General features: G+C 33.6%; 5 protein-coding genes across 8 annotated transcripts; 2 read left to right on the top strand and 3 right to left on the bottom strand.

Annotated features, from left to right (window-relative positions):
- Positions 1-68: 68 nt before the first annotated feature.
- Positions 69-8,521, bottom strand: Oys (lysophospholipid acyltransferase 6). Of its 2 annotated transcripts, XM_070671449.1 has the most exons (11): positions 8,090-8,515; positions 4,428-4,573; positions 3,900-3,977; positions 2,966-3,057; positions 2,176-2,287; positions 1,865-2,000; positions 1,526-1,673; positions 1,242-1,447; positions 892-1,089; positions 650-801; positions 69-492 (listed from the first exon to the last, which is right to left on the bottom strand). In XM_070671449.1, exons 1-11 carry the CDS (start codon positions 8,189-8,191, stop codon positions 336-338), a joined length of 1,527 nt encoding a protein of 508 aa, XP_070527550.1. In that variant the 5' UTR covers positions 8,192-8,515; the 3' UTR covers positions 69-335. The 2 variants fall into 2 exon arrangements, with proteins under 2 accessions (XP_070527550.1, XP_070527551.1); XM_070671450.1 differs by lacking the exon at positions 3,900-3,977 and having other exon boundaries at positions 8,090-8,521.
- A 331-nt stretch (positions 8,522-8,852) lies between these two features.
- On the top strand, positions 8,853-20,901 carry LOC139111288 (uncharacterized). Of its 2 annotated transcripts, XM_070671457.1 has the most exons (6): positions 8,853-8,989; positions 9,112-9,146; positions 15,392-15,687; positions 15,807-15,852; positions 19,348-19,639; positions 19,727-20,901. In XM_070671457.1, exons 4-6 carry the CDS (start codon positions 15,843-15,845, stop codon positions 20,853-20,855), a joined length of 1,431 nt encoding a protein of 476 aa, XP_070527558.1. In that variant the 5' UTR covers positions 8,853-8,989; positions 9,112-9,146; positions 15,392-15,687; positions 15,807-15,842; the 3' UTR covers positions 20,856-20,901. The 2 variants fall into 2 exon arrangements, with proteins under 2 accessions (XP_070527558.1, XP_070527559.1); XM_070671458.1 differs by lacking the exons at positions 8,853-8,989; positions 9,112-9,146; positions 15,392-15,687; positions 15,807-15,852 and adding an exon at positions 19,149-19,270.
- Phtf (protein phtf) lies at positions 10,110-15,045 on the bottom strand. Of its 2 annotated transcripts, XM_070671427.1 has the most exons (17): positions 14,755-15,044; positions 14,605-14,654; positions 14,306-14,445; positions 13,932-14,143; positions 13,668-13,854; positions 13,466-13,608; positions 13,292-13,394; positions 13,004-13,216; positions 12,692-12,756; positions 12,310-12,479; positions 12,119-12,255; positions 11,699-12,008; positions 11,375-11,603; positions 11,187-11,282; positions 10,961-11,104; positions 10,797-10,892; positions 10,110-10,719 (listed from the first exon to the last, which is right to left on the bottom strand). In XM_070671427.1, exons 2-17 carry the CDS (start codon positions 14,643-14,645, stop codon positions 10,570-10,572), a joined length of 2,436 nt encoding a protein of 811 aa, XP_070527528.1. In that variant the 5' UTR covers positions 14,646-14,654; positions 14,755-15,044; the 3' UTR covers positions 10,110-10,569. The 2 variants fall into 2 exon arrangements, with proteins under 2 accessions (XP_070527528.1, XP_070527529.1); XM_070671428.1 differs by having other exon boundaries at positions 13,151-13,216; positions 14,605-15,045.
- Fip1 (Factor interacting with poly(A) polymerase 1) lies at positions 15,908-19,121 on the bottom strand. Its single transcript, XM_070671448.1, has 4 exons — positions 18,942-19,121; positions 17,002-17,916; positions 16,511-16,851; positions 15,908-16,414 (listed from the first exon to the last, which is right to left on the bottom strand). Exons 1-4 carry the CDS (start codon positions 19,119-19,121, stop codon positions 16,294-16,296), a joined length of 1,557 nt encoding a protein of 518 aa, XP_070527549.1. The 3' UTR covers positions 15,908-16,293.
- A 300-nt stretch (positions 20,902-21,201) lies between the features above and the next one.
- Positions 21,202-22,279, top strand: Mrpl52 (mitochondrial ribosomal protein L52). Its single transcript, XM_070671506.1, has 4 exons — positions 21,202-21,394; positions 21,570-21,642; positions 21,776-21,908; positions 21,970-22,279. Exons 1-4 carry the CDS (start codon positions 21,349-21,351, stop codon positions 22,102-22,104), a joined length of 387 nt encoding a protein of 128 aa, XP_070527607.1. The 5' UTR covers positions 21,202-21,348; the 3' UTR covers positions 22,105-22,279.
- Positions 22,280-22,297: the final 18 nt, after the last annotated feature.

Genomic DNA, 22,297 nt, shown 5'->3' with positions numbered 1-22,297 from the left:
AGTTTTCGTATTATCTAAAGTTTTTGCACAAAAAGCAAAACAAATAGATTATATGTATAAGATAGTCGTAAATAAAACAGCCATGTATTTAAGCGAATTATAGAAATTTTTTCTTATCTATATTATTATATGTAAAAACGATAAGTCTGTTTCGATAATGTTTCACTTGAACGTAACATGCGTACAGCACATTACTGATAGACTTTCACATCTGTAATGTATTGTAACAAGAAATATGTATAGGTACATTTACACATATATATATTAAAGATATATATGTATAATAAAAACATTCATAAAAAATATCTGTCTTTCCTAATGTCGCAATTAGAAGACTACTGTGTTTTGTGTGCGTTTCCGTTGCTGACTGTTTCAGAGAGATCAGTTTCGACTTTTGAAGCCGATCGTTTGTGCGCCTTTCGCAACAGCCCCAGACGGGGTGGAAGTAGTATTGCGATCAAACCCAATAAATGCGGGAGCAGGTACAAGTACCTAGACGAAAAAAGAAATACAAGTTATATCATAATATTAATTAATTAATGTAACTCTTTCCCAAGAGTTTTTTTTAATTACCAATAAAGACGTTTGTTTAAGAAATATAAAATAGAGAAAAATATTACTCTTATAATCTTAATTGATAATAACTTACAGGTACAATTTGATGCTTGGTACAAATTCTAATAGTATAAAGCTGAACGTCATATAGGCCATCACAATTCTCGTAGTTATAAATGTTAAGATGTCGTAAAAAATCTTCTTTTGCGGAGATTTTAAGAACAACGGCCGGATGTACCGACGAACCTATTGTAAAAATACGGAAAATTGAAAATTAGTTACCTAACTTGACGCGTTCCCAATTTTAAAATGTAACAACGCTCAAGTGTAACTAACAGAACGAGCCGCTACAGTAAAGAATGCTCCACTTGCAAATGTCAGGTAATAGCCAGGATAAAAACCGTGCCATAGAGCAGACAAAGCATACGTATAAATCACCTTGTTACGATCAGATCGTTCGTACATGATTGATCGTAACCACAAGTTTGTGCCCTTGTTCCAGCTATCGATGCTGTCCCTAAGATTGAGCGATGTCTGAAAATCAAACGATAAATTTTTAAGTAACATGTTTTAGATACGTGTAAATTAGTACCAAATTTGAATATTTCCTCCATTTAGTCACGTATCAATATCTCGAACTTTTAATTACTTTTGATTATATATTTAAAACAGCAAGCTTATCGCACCTCAAATTTATATACGTCAACGTTCGAAATCAAATCCCAGCGCGCATTGCCTTGTTCGTCATAACCGTTGAATCCAAGGCCGGAATTGTTACATATGGCATCGGCAAACAACCACGCGTGGTAGTATTTAAAGCGTGCAAGCATGGTCGCAAACATTAAGTACCATATCTTATAAAACATATTTGTGTTCTTTAGAAATTCGTCCTCTGAAAAAGACATCATTAATCGGAACATATATCTTCTTATATGCGATAAGAAATTAAAAAGAAAAGACTTTTACAAACCTTTTACACGCTGTATTGGGAAGATTGGAAGAAAAGTAATAAATATAAGAGCGCATGCCAAGCTTGCCGCAACTTTCTTTACAACAACCAGAGTTGGCGATGGCTCTAGAATGATTTCCTTCTCTTGGCTCTTCTTCTCATAAAAACCCTAAAACAATTGTTATCGCTCTGAAAATATTTCTTCTTTGTAACTAAATAATTAGTTATTCTTTTTCCAGTTGTATTGTATTGTAAAAACTGACAACTTTATCACAATATTTGCGTTTATTAGTTTTAAATAAAGATATATTTATATTCTTTCATAAGATATCAAATTTTATAGCACGTTAATGTTCTTACCGCTAAAGATCTGGCACCAGGCAAGTGATGTCCATGTATAAAATCGATGTAATCGCGGTAAAATATTATTGGACCAGCCATTAAAGCTTGAAAGTGAAAAATGTAGCTAAAATATTCTAGAGTAGTTGGCATTTTCCTGTAAAATTAAAAGAACAGTTTACTAGATTTTTCAAACAACGTTTATCAATAAACACAGTTGACGAGTAAGATGGATTTCTACGTCACGGAACAATTATCAGGACTGTTTTTAATATTTCTTTGCCCGATATAAATAACACCGGGAAGCTTGTTAAAAGAAGACGTGCACTCACTGTACTGCCTGATGGCGTTGCATCGGGGTCAGCTCTTCTTCGCGTCGCGTTAATCCATCGTGAATGCTGAACGCAAGACTCGTTACTTTTTGTGTTATAACCATGAGAGGACCTGCAAAAAAAAAATATATTAAATATATATAGGTTCGAAAAGTGACTTGCTGTCGCCGAAACACTTGCGAATGAGATGTCCTGGCGTGTACATAATAGCGAGATATCGTACATAATACTCAATAATCAATATATGTATAATGCTGAATGTGACTTGATTTATAAAACGCCGTTCATGACGAACAAAGGAAGCGGATTTATAAGGGTAACGACAGACAACACATAGGGAAGGATCGAAGCGTTTAAAAACGATATCGGATATCACGTTTGTTTGCTTAGGAATAAATTTGAATAAACAAGTGAGTTACATTATCGGTTCGTGAAACTTGTATAATTGCAGGCAGGAAAAAGTAACGTAGTTTTTTTTTTTTTTTTTTTTTTTTTTAACAACGCGATTACGGTCAACACTTGGGAGAGTGTAAAATGTTTTTACAGTTTTATTGCATTTAAGGAAATTTGTGAATACAAACAAAAGTGTAGACGTAACTAGAAAAATCTGTATAGAAAAGTCTGCGTCTCTTTTATAACTACTACAAGACGTTTTTTTTGTTTTTTTAACTATTAATATCAACTCACACACACATAGGTACGTATGTAGAAAAACTCTTTTACGCAAATTAAAATATAAACGATCCTCTTTAAATAAGCTAGATGAAGCTGAAGGATGAGTTGAACGTACCAGTGATATCGAGCGTGTACGAGCCATAATCGTAGATCTGCCGATGAAAGTGAATGCACGATAAATAGATTAACGCAATTGCGAGGACAACCCTGAAACATATTCAGATGCATATGTCAAGTTTAGTTACGGCCATCGTCTTTGCTCGCGTAGATCAAACGTGATAAATTCGACGACAAGCACGCGACAAGTTCGCAATAAACGCAAACATTCACGTAAAGTGTATTCACTTTGCGCTGCGAATAGTCATTATTATCGATGACGTGTGCGATCGTTTCTTGTTAGAACCAGAAGAAGGAAACGGCATAATAATACCGCGCATACTAATTACTGTATTAATATCAAGATTAATTATACGCCTAAACGTATCATCGAATAAAAAAAGCCGGGCCGGGAGATCAACTATTCAATTTTCTCAATCAAAATGAGCAAATTAATCTTATTATACTTAATATTATACGACTAATTATTGGAACGTTAATATACTTTTCTTAGAGATAAAATATAAACGGTTACTTGTAAAGAAAAAGTGGACTTGAAGAATACGTACCCTGAAAGGTAGATATGGCGTTTGTTGCGACTACGGCAACTAGCGTACGTGATCCTAGGCGGCCGAGGGCAGGAGGGGGAATCGTAAAGTAACGCGGCTGCAGCAGCACGCCGCACGGCCGCTCCTCAGTCCTAAACGGCCAGCGCTTCGCGGTAGATACACGTACTACTTGCTTCGTGTGAGACTGGAGTACGTCGGTCGACGTACCCCACGCTAGGTTCACATACGCTAGCCGCCGTCGCCGTCGCCGTCGCAGCAGCAGCAGCAGCAGCAGTAGCGGCAGCAACAGCAGCAAACGCCATATTTGCCTTTCAGGGTACATACGAGATTGTTAAAAATGTGCAAGTTGATTATAAACCTTTATGTACGTCATATTCATCTCACCTCTGCATATTGCGGGGATTTTGTGTGCGCATCGCTACGTAACATAACGCGGGAAGAATAGTGAGATGAATTGCCTGTCTGAAAAAGTGCACTGATAAGTAAGTTCCTATATTTCGAAACAGATGTATACATCGATATTCGATAACACGCTGGCAAAACAGTTGCAACTGACAAAATTAAGCTTGGATTATAAAAAGATGTTTAAGCTAAACTGTATGTCAAATGCTTACCGATACACATTGCGGGTAGTTCCTTGCCTCGATATCAAATTGACACGAAATAAAGATAAAATCTCAAAGAAAATTACATCTTGAAATGCAACTAATCCAACTCTAATCTACATCGTTTGTCTAGTACTAAGCTATATGTGAATATTATTATTTAGGCAAGCAATTAAACTAGTAAAAAAAAAAAAAATCTTCAAGTGTCACATGTGTGTACTTGGTATTTCGAGTTACAACCATTTTGCAATAAATGAAAAATTCTCACATATTAGCTTTACATGGAACGGATGAAATGTAAACTTACCTGCCAAAGCAAAAGTATCCAAGAGCCAGACCAATAGTCAGACCATAAACGTGTCTAGCAGCTGGGATGGTAGCGATGGGACTTAGAGATGATCTTAATAATGCAGCTAGTATAAGAGCTGTGAACTGTGTCAAGACAAAATTTACCTGTACAAACAAAAGAAACAAATTCATTAAAATTCTTGTCACAGATCTTTCTTAAAATATTATCTCTTCATAAATTCATCTAATTAATCAATCTAATTAAGATTTTTCTTTATAACGAGGTTCTTTTTCATATCAAGCTTTATGTATTTTACACGTAACAAATACCGAATGCAGGGATGCTTAAATTTTTGTGTTGAGAGGTTCTCCACCCCTCTTCCCGCTAATCAAAGACACTTTCGAGAAAATGTCAAGTTCCTTTTACACGTACCCTAACGGTATGTACTTGGTACATACCGTTGCTAGATTCATCCGACTTTGCAAACAACGATGAATATACGCGAACGACGAGGTCGTTGATCTCAACACCAGTGGTTACTGCACTCGCTAAACTAAATTGGAATAAATACTTCCGGGGTGTTTTGCTCTCTGTACACAGTGAATTGCTTTATTTGCAATATCATACATATTATATATATATATATATATTATTTTTTTTTTCTTCTTATTGGTTTTATTATTTTTGTAAGAATGCGTAAAATCTTGCAATATTTTAGATAATTTTTGCAAAATGCGTCTAATAAAGATGATGATGATGATGATGATAATTAATTACTTAAAAATATGTATATTGTAATAAATATATTTCAAACAGTCGTTATAAAAGGATTTCAATAAAAACGTAGATGATATCTTTTAAATAAATTACCATTGAATGCACAACAGCGATAAATATAAATTAATGGCAATTTGTCTCATCTTGAGCATATTCGAGCTTCAGGACTTATTCGTTCAAAGACAGCTCTGCAATATATTGTACAATATATAAAGATACAGTATGTATGTATATATATCTTTGTCATCGATAGACGATATGACAAAAATTATTCTGCCATTCACCTTTTTCTCAAATCTCGTTTGTATTTTTAAGTGCATATTTATTTAAACAGCTGAACACGTTCTCCGAGAGCGACACGCATCGCTAAGAATAGCAAGATAAAGATTTCTCGCTAAAAATAGACGAAATGGCGTGTACATCATACCTTAAAGGAGCAATAGTATCGTAAAATGATCCAGCAGCCGCTCGTCACGCGAATTCGTTGTAGCAGAGAAAGTTATTACTCTTTTACAGCAAAGTAAAAGCAATACAGTTTTACGTTTGTTCTTTACAACCTTTGCACGACCCGATGTGACAACAAAATAGAAAACAACGCGATGTAACGAATATAAAATATTTTACTATTTTAATCTGATAGATAGAATATCGTTACAGAACATGGTGCAATTTCTTTTTCTCTTACACGTAATTATGTTCGTGAATACATTCCCGTCTTCTTCGTTATATATTTCTTCTAAAGCATTTTAATATTGAATTTTATTTAATACTATCAGCTTCAACGTTGGAAATGCCAACACATTTGCGTTTCTCGTAACGTTTCACTCGAATAGATTCTACGACGTGGTTTGATTCAATCGCGCTTCAATCAGATCTAAATTGATAGTTTAGAGGTGCGGTCAACGTAGAGTCTAATTTTTCAAGATAAAGATCTATCGGCAAAGCCGTAGTAATCCAGTTCGATTTATTTTATCGCGTGAATCAGCTTCTTTCTCTGGATACATGCATCTTCTTATCTCTCGTACGCCTCATCTTCCATTCCCTCCGTATTCTCTTTATTACTGTCAAGATAATACTTGTAATTTAAAGGGAAAAAAAAAAAAGATTAATCGTTTTATCGACGTCGTAGGTTTGAGACAATTGCATTGCTTTATAGCGGAACAGACAACGAGCGGATTGTTCTCTAATAAAAGTATCTGTAGTGTTTTTTTTTTTTTTTTAATTCAAAGCATTCTAGCAGAGGGTCTCAAAAACTTTTCTACCCTGCAACCAATCAATAAGATTGAAAGTTTTACCCCACGGCAAAAAAAGTAAGACTTTAATATTGATTTTCACCAACGCGTATAATATTATATGTATATAAATTAGTTTTGATTCGATTTAATTCATCTTTTTATTATCGTTGATTTTTCAAGTTTTGAGTCAGAAACGAACACATATAACATCACTTTGCGACACTTGAAGTTAATAATTTAATCTCCCTACAATCAGAGAGACAGATAAAGAGTAAATTAAATCGAGATTAGTTCTGTATTGAAAGAAATAAAAAGTATCGGCTTACATAATCGATTTAATGTTCCGCGTATCAAATAAACTGAATAGAAATTCAGGTTTAAATCCCATTAATTTTCCAACAGGGGCTAGAGTCTAAAAAAAAAGTTGCGATTCGCAACTTGGCTATTTTCATTATTTTACCTATTAGGACGTGGGACTCTTTCTCGAGAACATTTACATTGTCTAAATTGATCATCCATCTTGTCCTTGATTAAAGGATCTCGTATGATGTGTGAATAATTTAAATGCGCATTGTGGTCGGTCGACCGATAAAAACTGAGACAATGAGAGCTGCAACTTGACGCGGCAAAACCGTTCAAAGTGCAAGATTAGAAATATCTGACCCTCGGCAGACCGAGCAGCAGGAAAATCGGTGGTTGTCTATCACAATTGTTTAACGACTAAAAGTGTTGCAAGAAGTGTCACAATTTGCGCGTTATGACGAACGGGGTTTCGATGCGGTTTACGTCATCGGCCGCTTCAAGATTTGCGGCGCAATTTTATTAATGCGTTGCACCGACTCCGGAAGAGTAGTCTAATATCTCGTAGAAAATGCCGCTTTTCCGCCTTTCTCTATTTCCCGCCTTTCGTTCGGGAAATAGATATCGTAATCCGATTTGATTAACATTCGCGGGTAAATAGGTGCGACGTCAAGTCCGTTTCTTTCTTTCTTTTCCTTTTTCTTTTTGCGCGCGCGAGTCATTTAAATCGGTCGATGGAAACTGCAGCGTGAAGAAAATCTCGTCGACGAGAACCTTGAAATTATATAATTGTCTCCATTTGAAAAGAAGCGAAACTTGAAACGCGTTATATAAACTGCAATTTAAAAAAAAAAACCTCTTTGGCAAATTTAACTAAAGGAGAACGGAGCGTGTGTTTGTACCGAAAAAAATTCAAAGTGTTGGCTGACCGAGCCACTCAGGGCCCATCCTGATTAACGTGATTGAAAAAGTTGCCGAAATAAAAGCAAGTAAACAAACGTAATAGGTAGTTGGGAAAATCTTTTGCATTTTACGTCTAGCACGCATCTTCTAGTGCCGCGAGCTCGAATGTGATTCTACGCTTCTTGCCAAGTAAACAAAAGAAAAGAAAAGAAAAAAAAAAGACATGACCATCGGTTGTTTCTTACCACGCAAGAAGCGTGGTAAGGGGAAAGGGATCGAATGTCAACTAAATTCACCTTTACGCTCAAAATCGAAAGCGAAAAGACGCGACGGAGCGATCGATATCCTCCCGTTACCGCCCAGGTTCCAGGACTTTCTGGAATCCGCCGGAAAGTGCCGGAGAGAGTGCCGGCGCGGCATCGAGCCGGTCTCACACAATTAGTTGTCATCTTTCTCATGTCTCACCTGGTCGATCGGTAATCCCACGAGGTCCGCGAGCCAAGAAAAGGTGCGAAAACCATCGTAGTAGTCGTCCACGGCCACTGCCACGGCCGCGGCTGCGGCCATTGTCACCGGAAACTCGCCGAAGCCGGAGACTCAGGTCGATCCTTCAATGTCGCAGGACGCCGTGACGGCGAGAGCAACAGGGTGGTGGCCGACGAGCGACTTTACAGCTTACAGTCGGTCGTCGATTGCGGTTCAGTTTGATCTGCCCAAGCCCAGCCTCTTCTCTTCTCTTCTCTTCTCTTCTCTTCTCTTCTCGCGCGCGTCTTTCGAGCACATACGCAACGTGTGTGTCTCTCTATCCACGGACAGCCGATCGCAAACTACACAAGCGGAGCACGCGCCGCCGGCAATTGGCATTGGCTTGGCCAACACAGGCCACCGACACGGCACACAGACAGGGTGCCCGTTTCGCGAATCACGCGGTCGACGCGAGCCAATGGCAACGCGATTTAGTGATCCACCCCACACCATGGACTATGACGTATCTACACGTAATTAAATCAACGACACAGGCGGGGACTGAAATTCAACTGTTTTGAATTTCGGGATTTCGACAAATTTATCGAGGTCTTAATCACGTAATCGTCTGAAATTAAATACCCGCGGATTGGATTTTTATCTGAGCGAAACAAGAATTCTGCTTAGATAAAAATCCAAAGGACAAGTGTCGCACGCCGAAACTATGCAAATACGAATCGTAGAACCGAAGTGTTTGCGCGAAAAACACAGGGATAATAATTAATTCGGGCGCGTTCGCGAGTGTCCAGGGCACGGAAAGATGACACGTCCCATGTGATTGTGAGAGGAGGAGCAGGCTCGGGACGGGCAATCCTGCATCGACGGAGCAACTACTTTTAGGTAAGCATGAATTTTTTTTCTTTAATTAAATCTTTATTCAAAAAAAACTTTTACCTTTTTTTTAATTTTATTAACTAATATACTGGCATGTATACATTAATATTTTTCATTTTATGTTACAGTCACTCTACAACTCCGCTCAAGTTCATGCAGATTGGTAAGTCGCATAATTTTTTTTCTTTTTCTTCTTTTTTTTGTAGTTTGTAATTGGGGACTCGTAAAAAATAACGCGCGCATATGGTTTCTTCTAATATATTTAAAATTACTATTGTTAAATTTAAATCAACTAAAGGTTTAATTAACATTTTTTTCTGAGAACATAAATTTATTCATAGGATATATTTGCGCTCAAATTAAGTAAGAAAATCTCTGTTTTCAATAAATTTTATAAATTCCAAGCAATTTTTAAATCAATGATTATACATATATGATATTTGAACTTCCTGTTGTTAATCAAGTTCAAAGAATATATTCGTTCGAATAGATACTGATATTAAATTGGTGATTACGAAACAGATTCAAGATGATATGCAAAATAGAATGTTTTCATTCGTAACATTAATAAAATCTTATTGTAACATTTCAAAAATAAAAAATTTTAATTTAAAATCAAAAAAAGATTTCTTTTTAGCAAGTTTTTCTTTGTCGAGCCCTTATTGTTGCGATAAATTTTTATATTTACACTTGTACAGCATTAAAGATTCCAAACACTTTACATGTCAAGTTTAAAAATTATTTTTTACGGCTTTTTTAGTATTAAACATAATCGTTAACGCAATTAACAATGATAAAATAGTATATGATAATTCGAGAAAAAACTCAAAGACTAAAGTTCTGTTCTACAGATAGCATACAATAAATATATTTATTGCTTTACCTAATCTGTGCGTTAAACAATTTAGTTTATTTATGAGAAGAGTCAATAATTACATTCAATATATTTATAAAAATAGTAGAAAACTTATTTGTGCCGATATAATAGAGTCTTTGTTTTCCAACGCATATTTTTAGAACCCTACGTTAAATAGGCTAAAAAACTAAAAGCTTATTTTACGAGTTTTTGTCGTTTTAATAAATTTGATAAATTTTCAAATAATTGTTGACTCATTCTCATATTACATTTTTTTTTTTTTTTTTTTTTTTTAATGCTAAGTTAGTCGGCCATGAAATCAGGTTAATGAAATACATTCATTATTTTAATAATTAGCATTCTTTCAACACGAACAAAGTAGTCGTGTATTAAAAAGCTTAAGTATGATTCTTTTCTAATTCTTTATCTTTTAAGTAAATTTTTTTTTTTTTTTTTCTTAAATGAAAATTTTATTATAAATTGTTATAATCACGTGTTTCTTTTAATTTTGAATATATTGAGTATTAAATTGTTATTATTTTGACTAGCTAAACAAAGTTTTGTTACTTACAGTCTCCAAGTTTAATTCGCTAAAGCACCTTAAAGTTAACTAAATATAATTAAGCCAAGCACTTTTCGCTAAAAACAGCTTAATTTCAAATATAATGGATGATCTGAGATTAACAGACGATACGCGATTTCTTCCGGGCGCATTGCATCTCACATCCTTTTATTTGATTTTTATTTTATGCAGTTTCAGTTTGAAACCCAGGAGTTCTGATAGCACTCCTGAGAGTGCCGACAAGAGCACCACTTTAGTAATAGTGTAAAGATATGGATTAGCCGAAAGTCCAGAGATTTTAAATGGACTCTCTAATTCCTGTAAAGCATTTTTTTTTTCTTTTTAATTATTTCGTTTATATTAATCTTTAATTAAACTTAAAAAAAAATGCATACCTTTATCAAGTCAGCCGCTAATTTCAAAACGCTATTTGCAACCATAAGTTCTTCTTTCTTATGCGGTTTTTGTTCAATTTGCAAATATAAATTTATCTAAAATGTCATGAAAATATAAGGCTTTTAAAGGTGAAAATTTAAACAAATTATAACAACGTACTTACCTGTTCGGTTATCAATATCGAGAGATTTCTGTACTTTTTATTAATTTTTGTTCCTAACGTCATAAAACGTAATATAAATATTCCAAGTGAGAAGCTCCAAAATAATGCTTCGACATTATAACGTGAATGCAAACTTTCGAGATCCTACAATAAAATTTATATCGTCAAAAGAAATAAAGGTGTTGAAAGAATATATGCATGTGAAAACTAAATAAAATACACTTACTTTAATTAATTCCAAACTTACGAATGACAGCAATAATAATGTAACGATAAATACTGCTGAAACAATTACGTCTACAGATCGTTGCGGGCCTCTTCGCTGTAATATAAAATTGTACATAATATTAAGTATAAAACATACAAACGTAATTTTCAAATTAATAGATATATCGTTGTATTTTATTTTCTTACTTTTAAATAAGATCTGACACTCAGCCATGTTTTTATATTGCGCACTTTGTTTAAGCGAAAGTGCGGTAAATCGGATTTCCGCGCGCGCCTAGATGATGTTAAGTGAGAAAATAATTTTGCATATAAAAGTCTTTGCTTGTACGTTCGTTCCGCTACTGCCAGCAAGAAAAATAGACAACACGATAGCATAAATCGTTCAAACATTGATATTAGTACAATCGTTCGTTCCCTAAGAGAAAAAAAAAAAAAGAAAGAAAAAAAGGTTAATTTACATACTATATTAATTTAAGTATTTAAAAAATATAAACTGAAAAAGTTGCTTACCAAAAAATATTTCCGAATGCTATATCAATTATTCTACATAGGACGTCGGTGTAAGTTTCCAAATTCACTTGGATCATGTCACTTGGTAATAAACTGACAGATCCATTACAAATGTTTTCTGATCCTATATGATCGCTCAACCGTTTTATCGACGGTATTAAACATAATGCGATGCTAAGTATTAGACCGCCATAAAAATAATTCATGCTTTCTGGCATCGATTCAACTCTAGCAATAATCGCTGAACTGATATCAAGGACTGATAATTCAGCTTTTTTAACATCCCGTCGGGTCCAAATCGTACACGAAACTATAAACAAACCGATATAAAGTAAATGGTATTTAAAATTTGTATCCGTCAATTTTGTTAGATGTAATTATTTAAAAACATCTTTATTTATATGACAAATTTATACTAACCACGATCAGATGATGAACAAGTAGAGTTAAATAATATCGATGGTGGTAATTCAAATTCCCATGAGAAAGGATGCTCCACAAATTCTCCATAATTTAGATTAGTTTCACTGGCTAAATCAGATTCCCCAAGTTCAGAACTGTAAAAACTTTGTTTTACAAAAAGCTACGACATATTAACATATATGTCTTACCTGTAACTACACTCATCACTGTTGGTCGTTACTCCCATCCATTCCGTGGCAGAAGTTGTTGCTTCCGTTAGATGATGCGTTGCAGCTTCCTCACACTCGCCCTCTTCTTCGCTCTCGCACTGCTGTCGCATTCCTCTGGATCCCAATATTTTTGACGATGTATCGTTATCCTTGAATTAATAATGTGATTGCCAAAGTTGATAGATTAATATAGCGTATCAAAAGTAATTTTTTTATAGAATAAAAAGATTAAGATATTTAAGAAAAATTAGTTTACAAGAGAGATAAGCGCAATCATAAAAAATTAAGTTTTTTTAAACGTATAAATCTGAAAAAAAAAAAAAAAAAAATAATAATAATAAAGATTTGAAAGTGATTGTACCTTGATATTGTCGTGAATGCTTTTACTATCCACAAAATTGTCATCAATTTTTAATGGTTCGGGTGCTGCGTGGAAAGTGGAAAATGATGATTTAGCTATTACTCCATTTTATACCTTTCCAACAAAGATTAAAGCGTGTTAGCGGTTCAGAATGCAACCACAAACCAATGAAAAAAATTAATTAAAAAAAAAAAAAAAAAACATTTCTACATTTATAATCTTCTATATGTCTGTAGTATATTCAATAAAGATTACTACTTTTCCAAAATTATATTCAAAACTATTTTACAAGCATGGACTTGTAAATCAAACCTGAGTTCTTTGATGAAATCTGTTGGTTAATGCTGTCTTCTGACCATGACATGTGATCATTACTCTGTTGTGTCAGACCGAGTTGTGATTTATTTCTGTGCCCTAGTACACGACCTATCGCTTTGTCATTATCACTAGAAACATTACCATTTAAACTTTCAAAGCCATCATCATCTTGATGTATATTTGCTGCACGTTCCTCTGGTACATCATCTGTCACAGATAGAAATAAATACTAAAGTTTTAAAACATATATGAATATGCAAGAGATAAATAGTATCTCTTTACCTTGTTGTTCGCAATTGGCTAAATTTTCATTTGAGGGATCAGAATTTTCTCCAGTTGTACTTATTGATTCTTTGTCATATACTACTTGAGCACTTGCACATTCCTATCAATAACAAAAACTTTGAAACACATACATATAATATTTTGATACATATTGTAAGTTGGAATATTGACCTGAGATTGACTGACAGTTGAAGAATTTTCAATCACCACTTTCTTAGCAAATCTTACTGCAGTAAATACTTGTTTATTTCCAGTGCTTGCTTTCTCACAATCACTTCTCACATCTTGAGAGAGTTTTGCATCCTTATGTACACCTTAAGTAAAAATTGAGTTATTACAAAAACGAATACTCTTTGTACTATCGCATACTTACGTAAATTCTGTCTAGGCCTTGATTTTCCATTTCTGCATCTAATGTGCCGAGAGCGTCTTGTTATTCGTTGCCTAGATTGATTGTATGTCATAGTAGGACCCGAGTGTGTCGATACAATATGAGAATGGACAATGCATAGAACAAACATCATAACAATAGGTACTAATACTTCTGACATAGACACAATCTGTAAAACGAGATGATAGTTAAGATGGATACATGTGCAAGTACATACATGTTTTATAAAAACAGCAAATGTCTCACTTCCACTTCATTTTCTCTGTTTGTATAAACATAATACAGAAAGATGTTGATGGTTTGTAAGCTATATAGCAACAAGAATAGTACAAATATGCGATAACTTGTCTGTTGTATCCACCATTTCTTATACAATGGAAGGAACAAGAGTCGTTGAAATGCTAGGCAAGCTACTGTCAACAAACCATGCTTTGGCTTGGCTTTTGGAAATGAAGATCCTATATAAATGATACATAGTAAATAAGTACATAGGGTTATTACATAGAACACTACTGAAATGTTAATACATATAACATTACTAATATATATATATATATATATATATATATATATATATATATATATATATATTTAATATTACTAATATATTTAAAGCATACCACGAACGAGATCTACGTCAATCAATTCTGTTTTAAGTTTCGTTGTTCTCATTGGAACATGTGTAAGTCCATCAAGAATATGTTGCTCTATTGTTCTTTCCCATTGTTGCTTATCGTATGTGCCAATCTTTTTTTGATACCTAAAACAGTTTGCTCCAGTTATCATTTATGTCATTTGCAGTTGTCGCCATAACATTACGTTCTAATTAATATTAACTACCAAATTAAACATTGAAAATATTGTGCCATTGATGGATGTTAAATTTTAGATAATATTAAAAACAATTGCGATTTCTCACCAGTGCACTAATTCCTTGAGACCCATATGGATTAAACGCATTACGCAAATCTGCGACAATTGATTCTCTTTTGAACGTAACGAAGCACATACACGAAGATAAACTTTGAGAAAAAAACGGAGCTTTTTCCGCAAAATTTTATACACTTACAATACGTCGTAGTAAAATTTCCTTTTTTATTTAGTATTAACCAGTGACAAGGGTTATCTTGACAGGTTTAATCAGAGGTACATAGGACTGACTGGGCTGAATTTGACTGCAAGATGGAACAATTTGATCAGATTTGACGCGCAACAAAGCACAATTCTAAGTGGACGGAATATATATCGAGGCATTTATGATCTCTCGGCTTTAAGATCTGTGTGATCTGTGACGAGGAAGAAAGGTGGCGATCAAGCGGGACTATAATAATTTCGCACACGCGCAGTGCAATGATTATAGAAGATACGGAGCTTACAGAGATCTGTCTTTTTTTTTTTTTTTTTTTTTTTTTTTTAAATAAACTAGTATAGTTAGTTTAGCTGAAAGAAACAAACCTATTTAAGTGATATAAAACATTCAAATAATTTAATTAATTTTCAAACAATTATTCTCTTTTTCAATATTTATATTGGTTCTCTATTTAAAAAAGTTGACGCGTTAAGCATGGATTAACATGATTCTCGATTTACTTGCTTCACGTCAAACGAGAGTCAACGAAACGTGAAGGGTGTGCAACTTACTTGTAACGCAGCACGTTTAATTTTCGTCATCTTTTGCTGATCAAATATAACTTTTTTTGTTTCAGATAAAAATCCAGAGGAAGACTTTCGTCGAAGGAGCACCAGCCCGACATCCCCGTTGGAAAAAAAGTGGAAGGAGAAAAGTGTCGCACGCCGAAACTATGCAAATACGAATCGTAGAACCGGTTCGTCGGTCGCTTCGGGAGTTCCGCAAAGTGCTCGCGCGAAAAACACAGGGATAATAATTAATTCGGGCGCGTTCGCGAGTGTCCAGGGCGCGGAAAGATGACACGTCCCATCTGATTGTGAGAGGAGGAGCAGGCTCGGGACGGGCATCCTGCATCGGCGGAGCAACTTATAGGTAAATATAAATTTTTTTTTAAATAAAATCTTTATAAAAAAAAAGCTTTACCTTTTGATTAACTGTATTAATTAATATACCAACGTGTCTACATTAATATTTTTCTTTTTATGTTACAGTCACTCCGGCAGAACTCTACAACTCCGCTGAAGCTCATGCAGATTGGTAAGTCGCATAATTTTTTTTCTTTTGGAGTTTGTAATTGATCAATATACAAAGGTAAAATTAAAAAATGAAAAATATTTTATTATTTTTAAAGACAGGTCTTGAACACGTAATTAAAAGTCTTATAAGTAAAGATTTATCTTATCTGTAATTTTCCAATGATCCTGTTAATCCAATTAACATATCGTTTCCATTAATAATTTAGTCGTGTCAAAAATTATATCCTTTATGATTTTCACAAATAAGTTTATCATACATTTCACTTCTTATATCCGACAATTAATAAAAGTTTATCTTACAATTAGCTTTATGGAATAATTTTATTGGTAGGTGCATTTTCTCGGCAATAGTCGGAATATTATTTTATGTGAAACGATCACTTAATTCTATGATGCATTCCACTACGATGCTGTAAATGTTATATTTTACGTGTACACACATTTATTCACTTTCTTCCTTGGAACGTTCTCTATCCGAACGTCTGGATTTCTTCTTGCGCCTACTCGGACTTCTTGATCTTGATTTGTGCCTGCGAGATCGCGATCTTGATCGATGTCGATGTCTAAAAAAAAAAAACAAAAAATTATAATCAATAAGTATCAACATACAATATTGTAGAACATACTGTCTGACTTAAAAAGAAATAATAGATTATTACCGATCCTTATGTCGATACTGAGATCTAGATCTATCACGCTCTCGATCATCGTCTCGGGACATAGAGTCCCTGTCTCTATCGCGATCCCTCATCATAGAATCCTTTTCTCTGTCACGATCGCGATCTCTGTCCTTGTCTCTATCTCTGCCCATAGAGTCTAATTCTCTATCTCGATCTCTATCTCTGTCTCGTTCTCGGTCTCTGCCATCCCTTTGATCGCGTGATTGCATTAAAGGAGGAATAGACGTTGGTGGAACCATCGTAGGTATCGTCTTAGGTCCCATATCTTTATCATCTTCACCTTCGGTCATTGGAATCGCTAAATTTGTTGGCTGCCACGTCTTTGATAAAACAAAAAAAAGAACAAAAATTAATTTACTTCCTCAAAACATTTTTTAACGAAATTAAATTATCCAATATTATATATTTTAAAAATTGATACTATTTATTGATATTTTCAAGTAATTTATTGTATAATGTTATAAACTTACTGGATCGTTGCCCCACTGACTATCCTGCGTAGGTTCATAACTCTGATAATATGGGTCAGTTTCTGGCATATAAAATGGTGCCGATTCTCCAGCATATCCTGGTGGAGGCATATCAAACGGTGGGGGAGGCATTCCTGCTCCAGGAGGGGGAACGCTCATATCTGGAAATCCTGGTTTTCTTGAATATTCTCTTCTGTCAGCAGTCATAACTTGTATCACGTTTCCTTTTGGTGGAGATTTATCCAGATTTCTTCTAGAAGCTAAACCAGAGCTTCCTATAACGTCTATTGTGCCTGCCATTTTTCTCCCAGGTGGTGGACCTGCTCTCTTAGGACCCATAACGCCAGAGTATTTGCTGTTGTCATTTGTTATTGCCACCTGAGGCATTCTCATATTGCTTGAACTGCCACCACCACTACCTGCATTTAAAATCAATCCTACTCCAGATTCACTTCGCATTCGCTTCTGACGTTCGCAATATGCTCTCCAGGTGTCTTCGTTAAAGCCATAATTAAAATAATCTGTAATATCTGCACCAGGCTGTCTCCATGGTTTATCCTCCAATTGATCTAAATTGAACTCGTGAGCTGGTATTCCATTGATAACACCAATAGTCTCAAATTCATCTATACTAAATTTTCCCGGTTGTTTACTAAGCTTATCCGTTACACCTGAAGCATTGGTTAGCAATCCTCCTCTTTTGATATTCAAACTACCATATGCTGGGGTTGATTTAATATCACCAATAACAACATGTACATCATCATCAGAATCAGATTCGCTAGCTGCTTCACCATCCTCCTGACTAGAGCCTTCTCTTGTGCCATTTTTATTTGCATCTGCACTTTCTTCTAGCGCGTGATTCAACAATGAGGATACTTCATCACTAGCGTTAAGGGGATCAGCTTCTTGAGACTAAAAAAAAATTTTTAAGACTAATATTAAGATACACAAAAAATTTAAACGTGTGTTGACAGAAAGAAAAAAAAAAAAAGCTAAAAATATAATTTTATACAGATTACAATTTATAATAGACACGTTCATCCTTTTCTGTTTATCTACAGTGACTCCCAAAAGTATTCGGGCATCAAAAAAATTTTTACTACAAAGTGGTGTATTATTCAGATAAGAAATTAAAGAATTAGATTCATGGCTCATTTTTTTATTATACATTGTTGATTTTACTTTGACATTGTACAGTGTTACTTAAATAAATTAATATATACATTGTTTAATAATTAATTTAACAAAAACATAGTGATTTATTGTCTTACAAAAGTATTTGGACATTAAATAATAATAATAATAATAAAATTAAATTAATGTTTTTTACAAAATAAAAATTAAATTAATATTTTGCTGGATTACCTTTTTGATCTAATATATATTTTAACCTTTTAGGCATATTTAAACAAATTTTTTGCAAGAGTGGAGTATGCAAGAGAAGAGTGGAGTTTGATTAATGTAAAATACTTGCAAAAAATTTGTTTAAATATGCCTAAAAGGTTAAAATATGTATTAGATCAAAAAGGTAATCCAGCAAAATATTATTTTAATTTTTATTTTGTAAAAAACATTAATTTAATTTTATTATTATTATTATTTAATGTCCAAATACTTTTGTAAGACAATAAATCACTATGTTTTTGTTAAATTAATTATTAAACAATGTATATATTGATTTATTTAAGTAACACTGTACAATGTCAAAGTAAAATCAACAATGTATAATAAAAAAATGAGCCATGAATCTAATTCTTTAATTTCTTATCTGAATAATACACCACTTTGTAGTAAAAATTTTTTGATGCCCGAATACTTTTGGTAGTCACTGTATTTATTATTTATTGTTTATTGTTTATTGATGACATTAAATTCCACGATACTTTACGGAAAATTTACTTCGTAAGTGATTGAAAAAGGTTAGATTGCACGTATACCTCAGACGGCGTTTCATCGACACCTTCTGCCTTCTGGTCTTCTTGAGTCTGTGAGTTCTCTTGAGTTTCGGCGAGTATTGAATCATCTTGTTGAGCCTCCGATTGAATATTCACCGGTGTGTACTCTTTGCTATCGGTTGAATCTCCGTACAACCACTGATCCTCGTTTTCATCCGCCATTTTTCCTGCCTTCTGCGCTAAAAAGATCTCGAGAAAACCTCGTGAGTGTAGCTTTTGCGCGCATGTGTGCCACTAACGTATGCTGTGATGTGAAGTTGTACACTTGAGATATTCAGACCCTCGGAACGGATTAGCAAGACGCAAAAAGGGTTATTTGAAAATGCAATACATTTTATCAGATCGATTGAATTGACTGACGGTATTATGAAGTAAATAATTGTTTTAGGATACATATATTTTACTTTAATTCGAGCCGAAGTCAAGCTATTTCTGTTACTATTTGCGAACAAGCTAAAATACACAAAAGAATTGACGGATTCCACGATGAGCGATATTAGAGTGATGACGATGTTACGCAGAATGTTTAGTAGGAAAGCACCCGATACCCTCGTTGGTATTCGTCGACGAATTAAGCTGATGAAAAATGATGAATCTGTTGAGGATTTAGATCCCGAAGATGTAAGTCAGTTCGAGGCAGACTTTATGAACGTTGGCATGAGCCACAGAATGTACGAAAGGTATGCTTATATTTGTTCGTTAAAAATAAGTGTAATGTAACCGAAACATGTCAAATTACTTTAGAAAGCATTAATTTTTTTTTTCAGAGAAATGCAGATTAAAAAAGAACGTCTCAAACAACAAATTGTTATTCAGAAATATTTCAAGGAAAAAGAACCTCGATTTCTTACATTTGCTGAAAAGGAATTGATTAAAAAGTTGCACACATTTAATCCTGAAGAGTGGACGATAGAAAAACTCAGCGAAAGTTTTCCTGCTTTACCAGAGACCATAAAAAAAATCTTGGATTCAAAATGGTCACCAAAATCAGTGGAGATGGTTGTAAAATATGATAATACTGCAAGTAGAAATTGGAAAGATTTTCAGGCAGGTACACTCCCAGTGAGTCCAGCACTCAGGGAACACTTGATGAAATTTAAGGGCAGAAAGATTATTCCAACGGACAAAGAATTGCTAGCAAAACAATTTGTTCCTAAGATAGAGTTTAAGAAACCAAAGAGTCAATTGTTTTCTAGCATTATACAAACTTATCGGGATGAAAAGGAACACGATGCAAAATTGTTGTCACAAAAGGAAAATCCAAGCAAAGTAGCAGATAAATCTGATTTTGAAAATCCTAATTTACTGATTGCAAATACTATGGGAATTGATACCTCAGTTCCTCCAAAAAATACAAAAGAATTAAATAATGTACAATCTCTTACAGTGACATTGCATGCTGACGCGCAAGAATTAAATACATCATATAACGAGAAAAGAGAAAAATTGCTTACATTTGACCAATTTGTAAAAACAAAGTTGGAAAATATACATCAAGAATCTTCTGAAGAAGGTACTGCTCTGCTGAATTTGTATAGGAAGGAAATGGATGCCAGTCAAGAGATGCAAACTCCAGAAGCTGTTACAGCATCTGAGAATGCAATAGATTATTCCAAAGAAAATACTTCATTAAAAATTGCACAACAAATTGACAAAGATATTTCTATACCATTTAAAGATAGGGATAAGAATTTCAATATTATTGGGGCAGATGACAATTTATTAGATACAAAGATCACCCTGTGGAAGAAGAAAGTGGACACGGAATTAAAATATGTTAAGCCAATAAAGATTGCAAAGCATCTCTATAAGCCGGGCATGACGTATCGAATTAGCGATTGCTATTATGACGACGACGGGGAGTTTTTATATCGAGTACCAGGTGTACAAAGCTAAAAATCTGTACAACTACTTATGTCCATAATAAATTTATATATAATAACTGATAGACTTGAAATAAATATTGTAACTTTTAATGCAAATTTATTATTGTATTGTATTTTTATTGTACCGAGTTTATATTTGTATTGTTTATATCTGTTCTCATATACTATATACGGATAAGTATATGGTATTTGTTACATTTACGTTATTTATACTTTATGACATAATAATATTTTTTTTATTGAGAGAAAAGAAGCAAGAGCAAGAAGGGTGTATAGCTAAGTATAGCTTAAAAAAAAAAAAAAAAAAAAAAAAAAAAAAAAAAACCACACATTTTATATTGGTATCATTGCACGACTTGCACTTGCACGTTGCATCGTGCACAGCAGCGTGGTGAAAAGTTTAGAAACTACTGCGCGTAACATAACCTGTATGTGAATTCTGTAAAAAGAACATTGATATTTATATCGAATTAATATACAATAATACAGCATTAGTGTCAAATATGATATCGACTACTAGAGCTGTATTTCGTGTTGAACAACGTATAAGTTAGTATTTAAAAAGATAAATCTTTTACAGTCTTAAGTTAATTGCACTCAAGTATATCAATTGTATTCTTTACCAAAATTTAATCTATTAAATAAATGTTTTATAATGTAATTATTTATTGCTTCTGATTAACAATAATGTATTTATAGTAATTTATATTTTACATTGTTACAGATTACTATATTATTATGGTTAATGGATTTCATCAGTCCCAGACACAATATTTAAACCAAAAATGGAGACAAAGGTATGATTTTTAAGCAATTATTTATATGTTTAGATATAAAATGTTAATATTCTTTAATGCATTAATTTTATTTTTATGATACCGATTAATATAATTTACAGTTATAATCTAATTAGCATTGTTATATTTTTAGTCGTGGATTAACTATTAATCCAAATACTTTTGGTCCCTTAACAAATTTGCCGGATTATACCTTTAAAGATGGAAGACCTACGCCTCTTGGAGTAAGGCAAAAATTTCGCTTAGAGAAACAACGTGGTTATGCGGTATGTAAAACAAACGAAACTTGTAAGTTACCAAATCATATATTTATCACATTGATTCCAGGAAAGAATTGTTAAATTAGTAAAAGAGATAGATTTTGCTGTTGAAAGACATGCCAAATTAAAAGAACAAGAAAAACAAGAGAGACAACAAATTTTAGATAGTAAATTAAAACCAAAAGGAGATGTACTGCTATAAGAAGCAAATATAACCAAAAAATATTTTTTTTAATGAGAAAATAATATATAATATAATTAATTTTCTCTACCTTCTCGGAATAATTTCAAAATTAAAAGCACAGTTATAAAGATAAAATAAAAATTATATTTGAGACGAAATGTCTGCTTTATTCGTGACAAAAACATTTTTTTTTTAATAAAAATTTGGTTTG

Source organism: Cardiocondyla obscurior, linkage group LG23 (genome assembly GCF_019399895.1).
Source record: "Cardiocondyla obscurior isolate alpha-2009 linkage group LG23, Cobs3.1, whole genome shotgun sequence".
Lineage (NCBI taxonomy): Eukaryota > Metazoa > Arthropoda > Insecta > Hymenoptera > Formicidae > Cardiocondyla > Cardiocondyla obscurior.
Note: the sequence above shows the minus strand (reverse complement) of the source record. Positions and strands in the feature narration are given on the sequence as shown.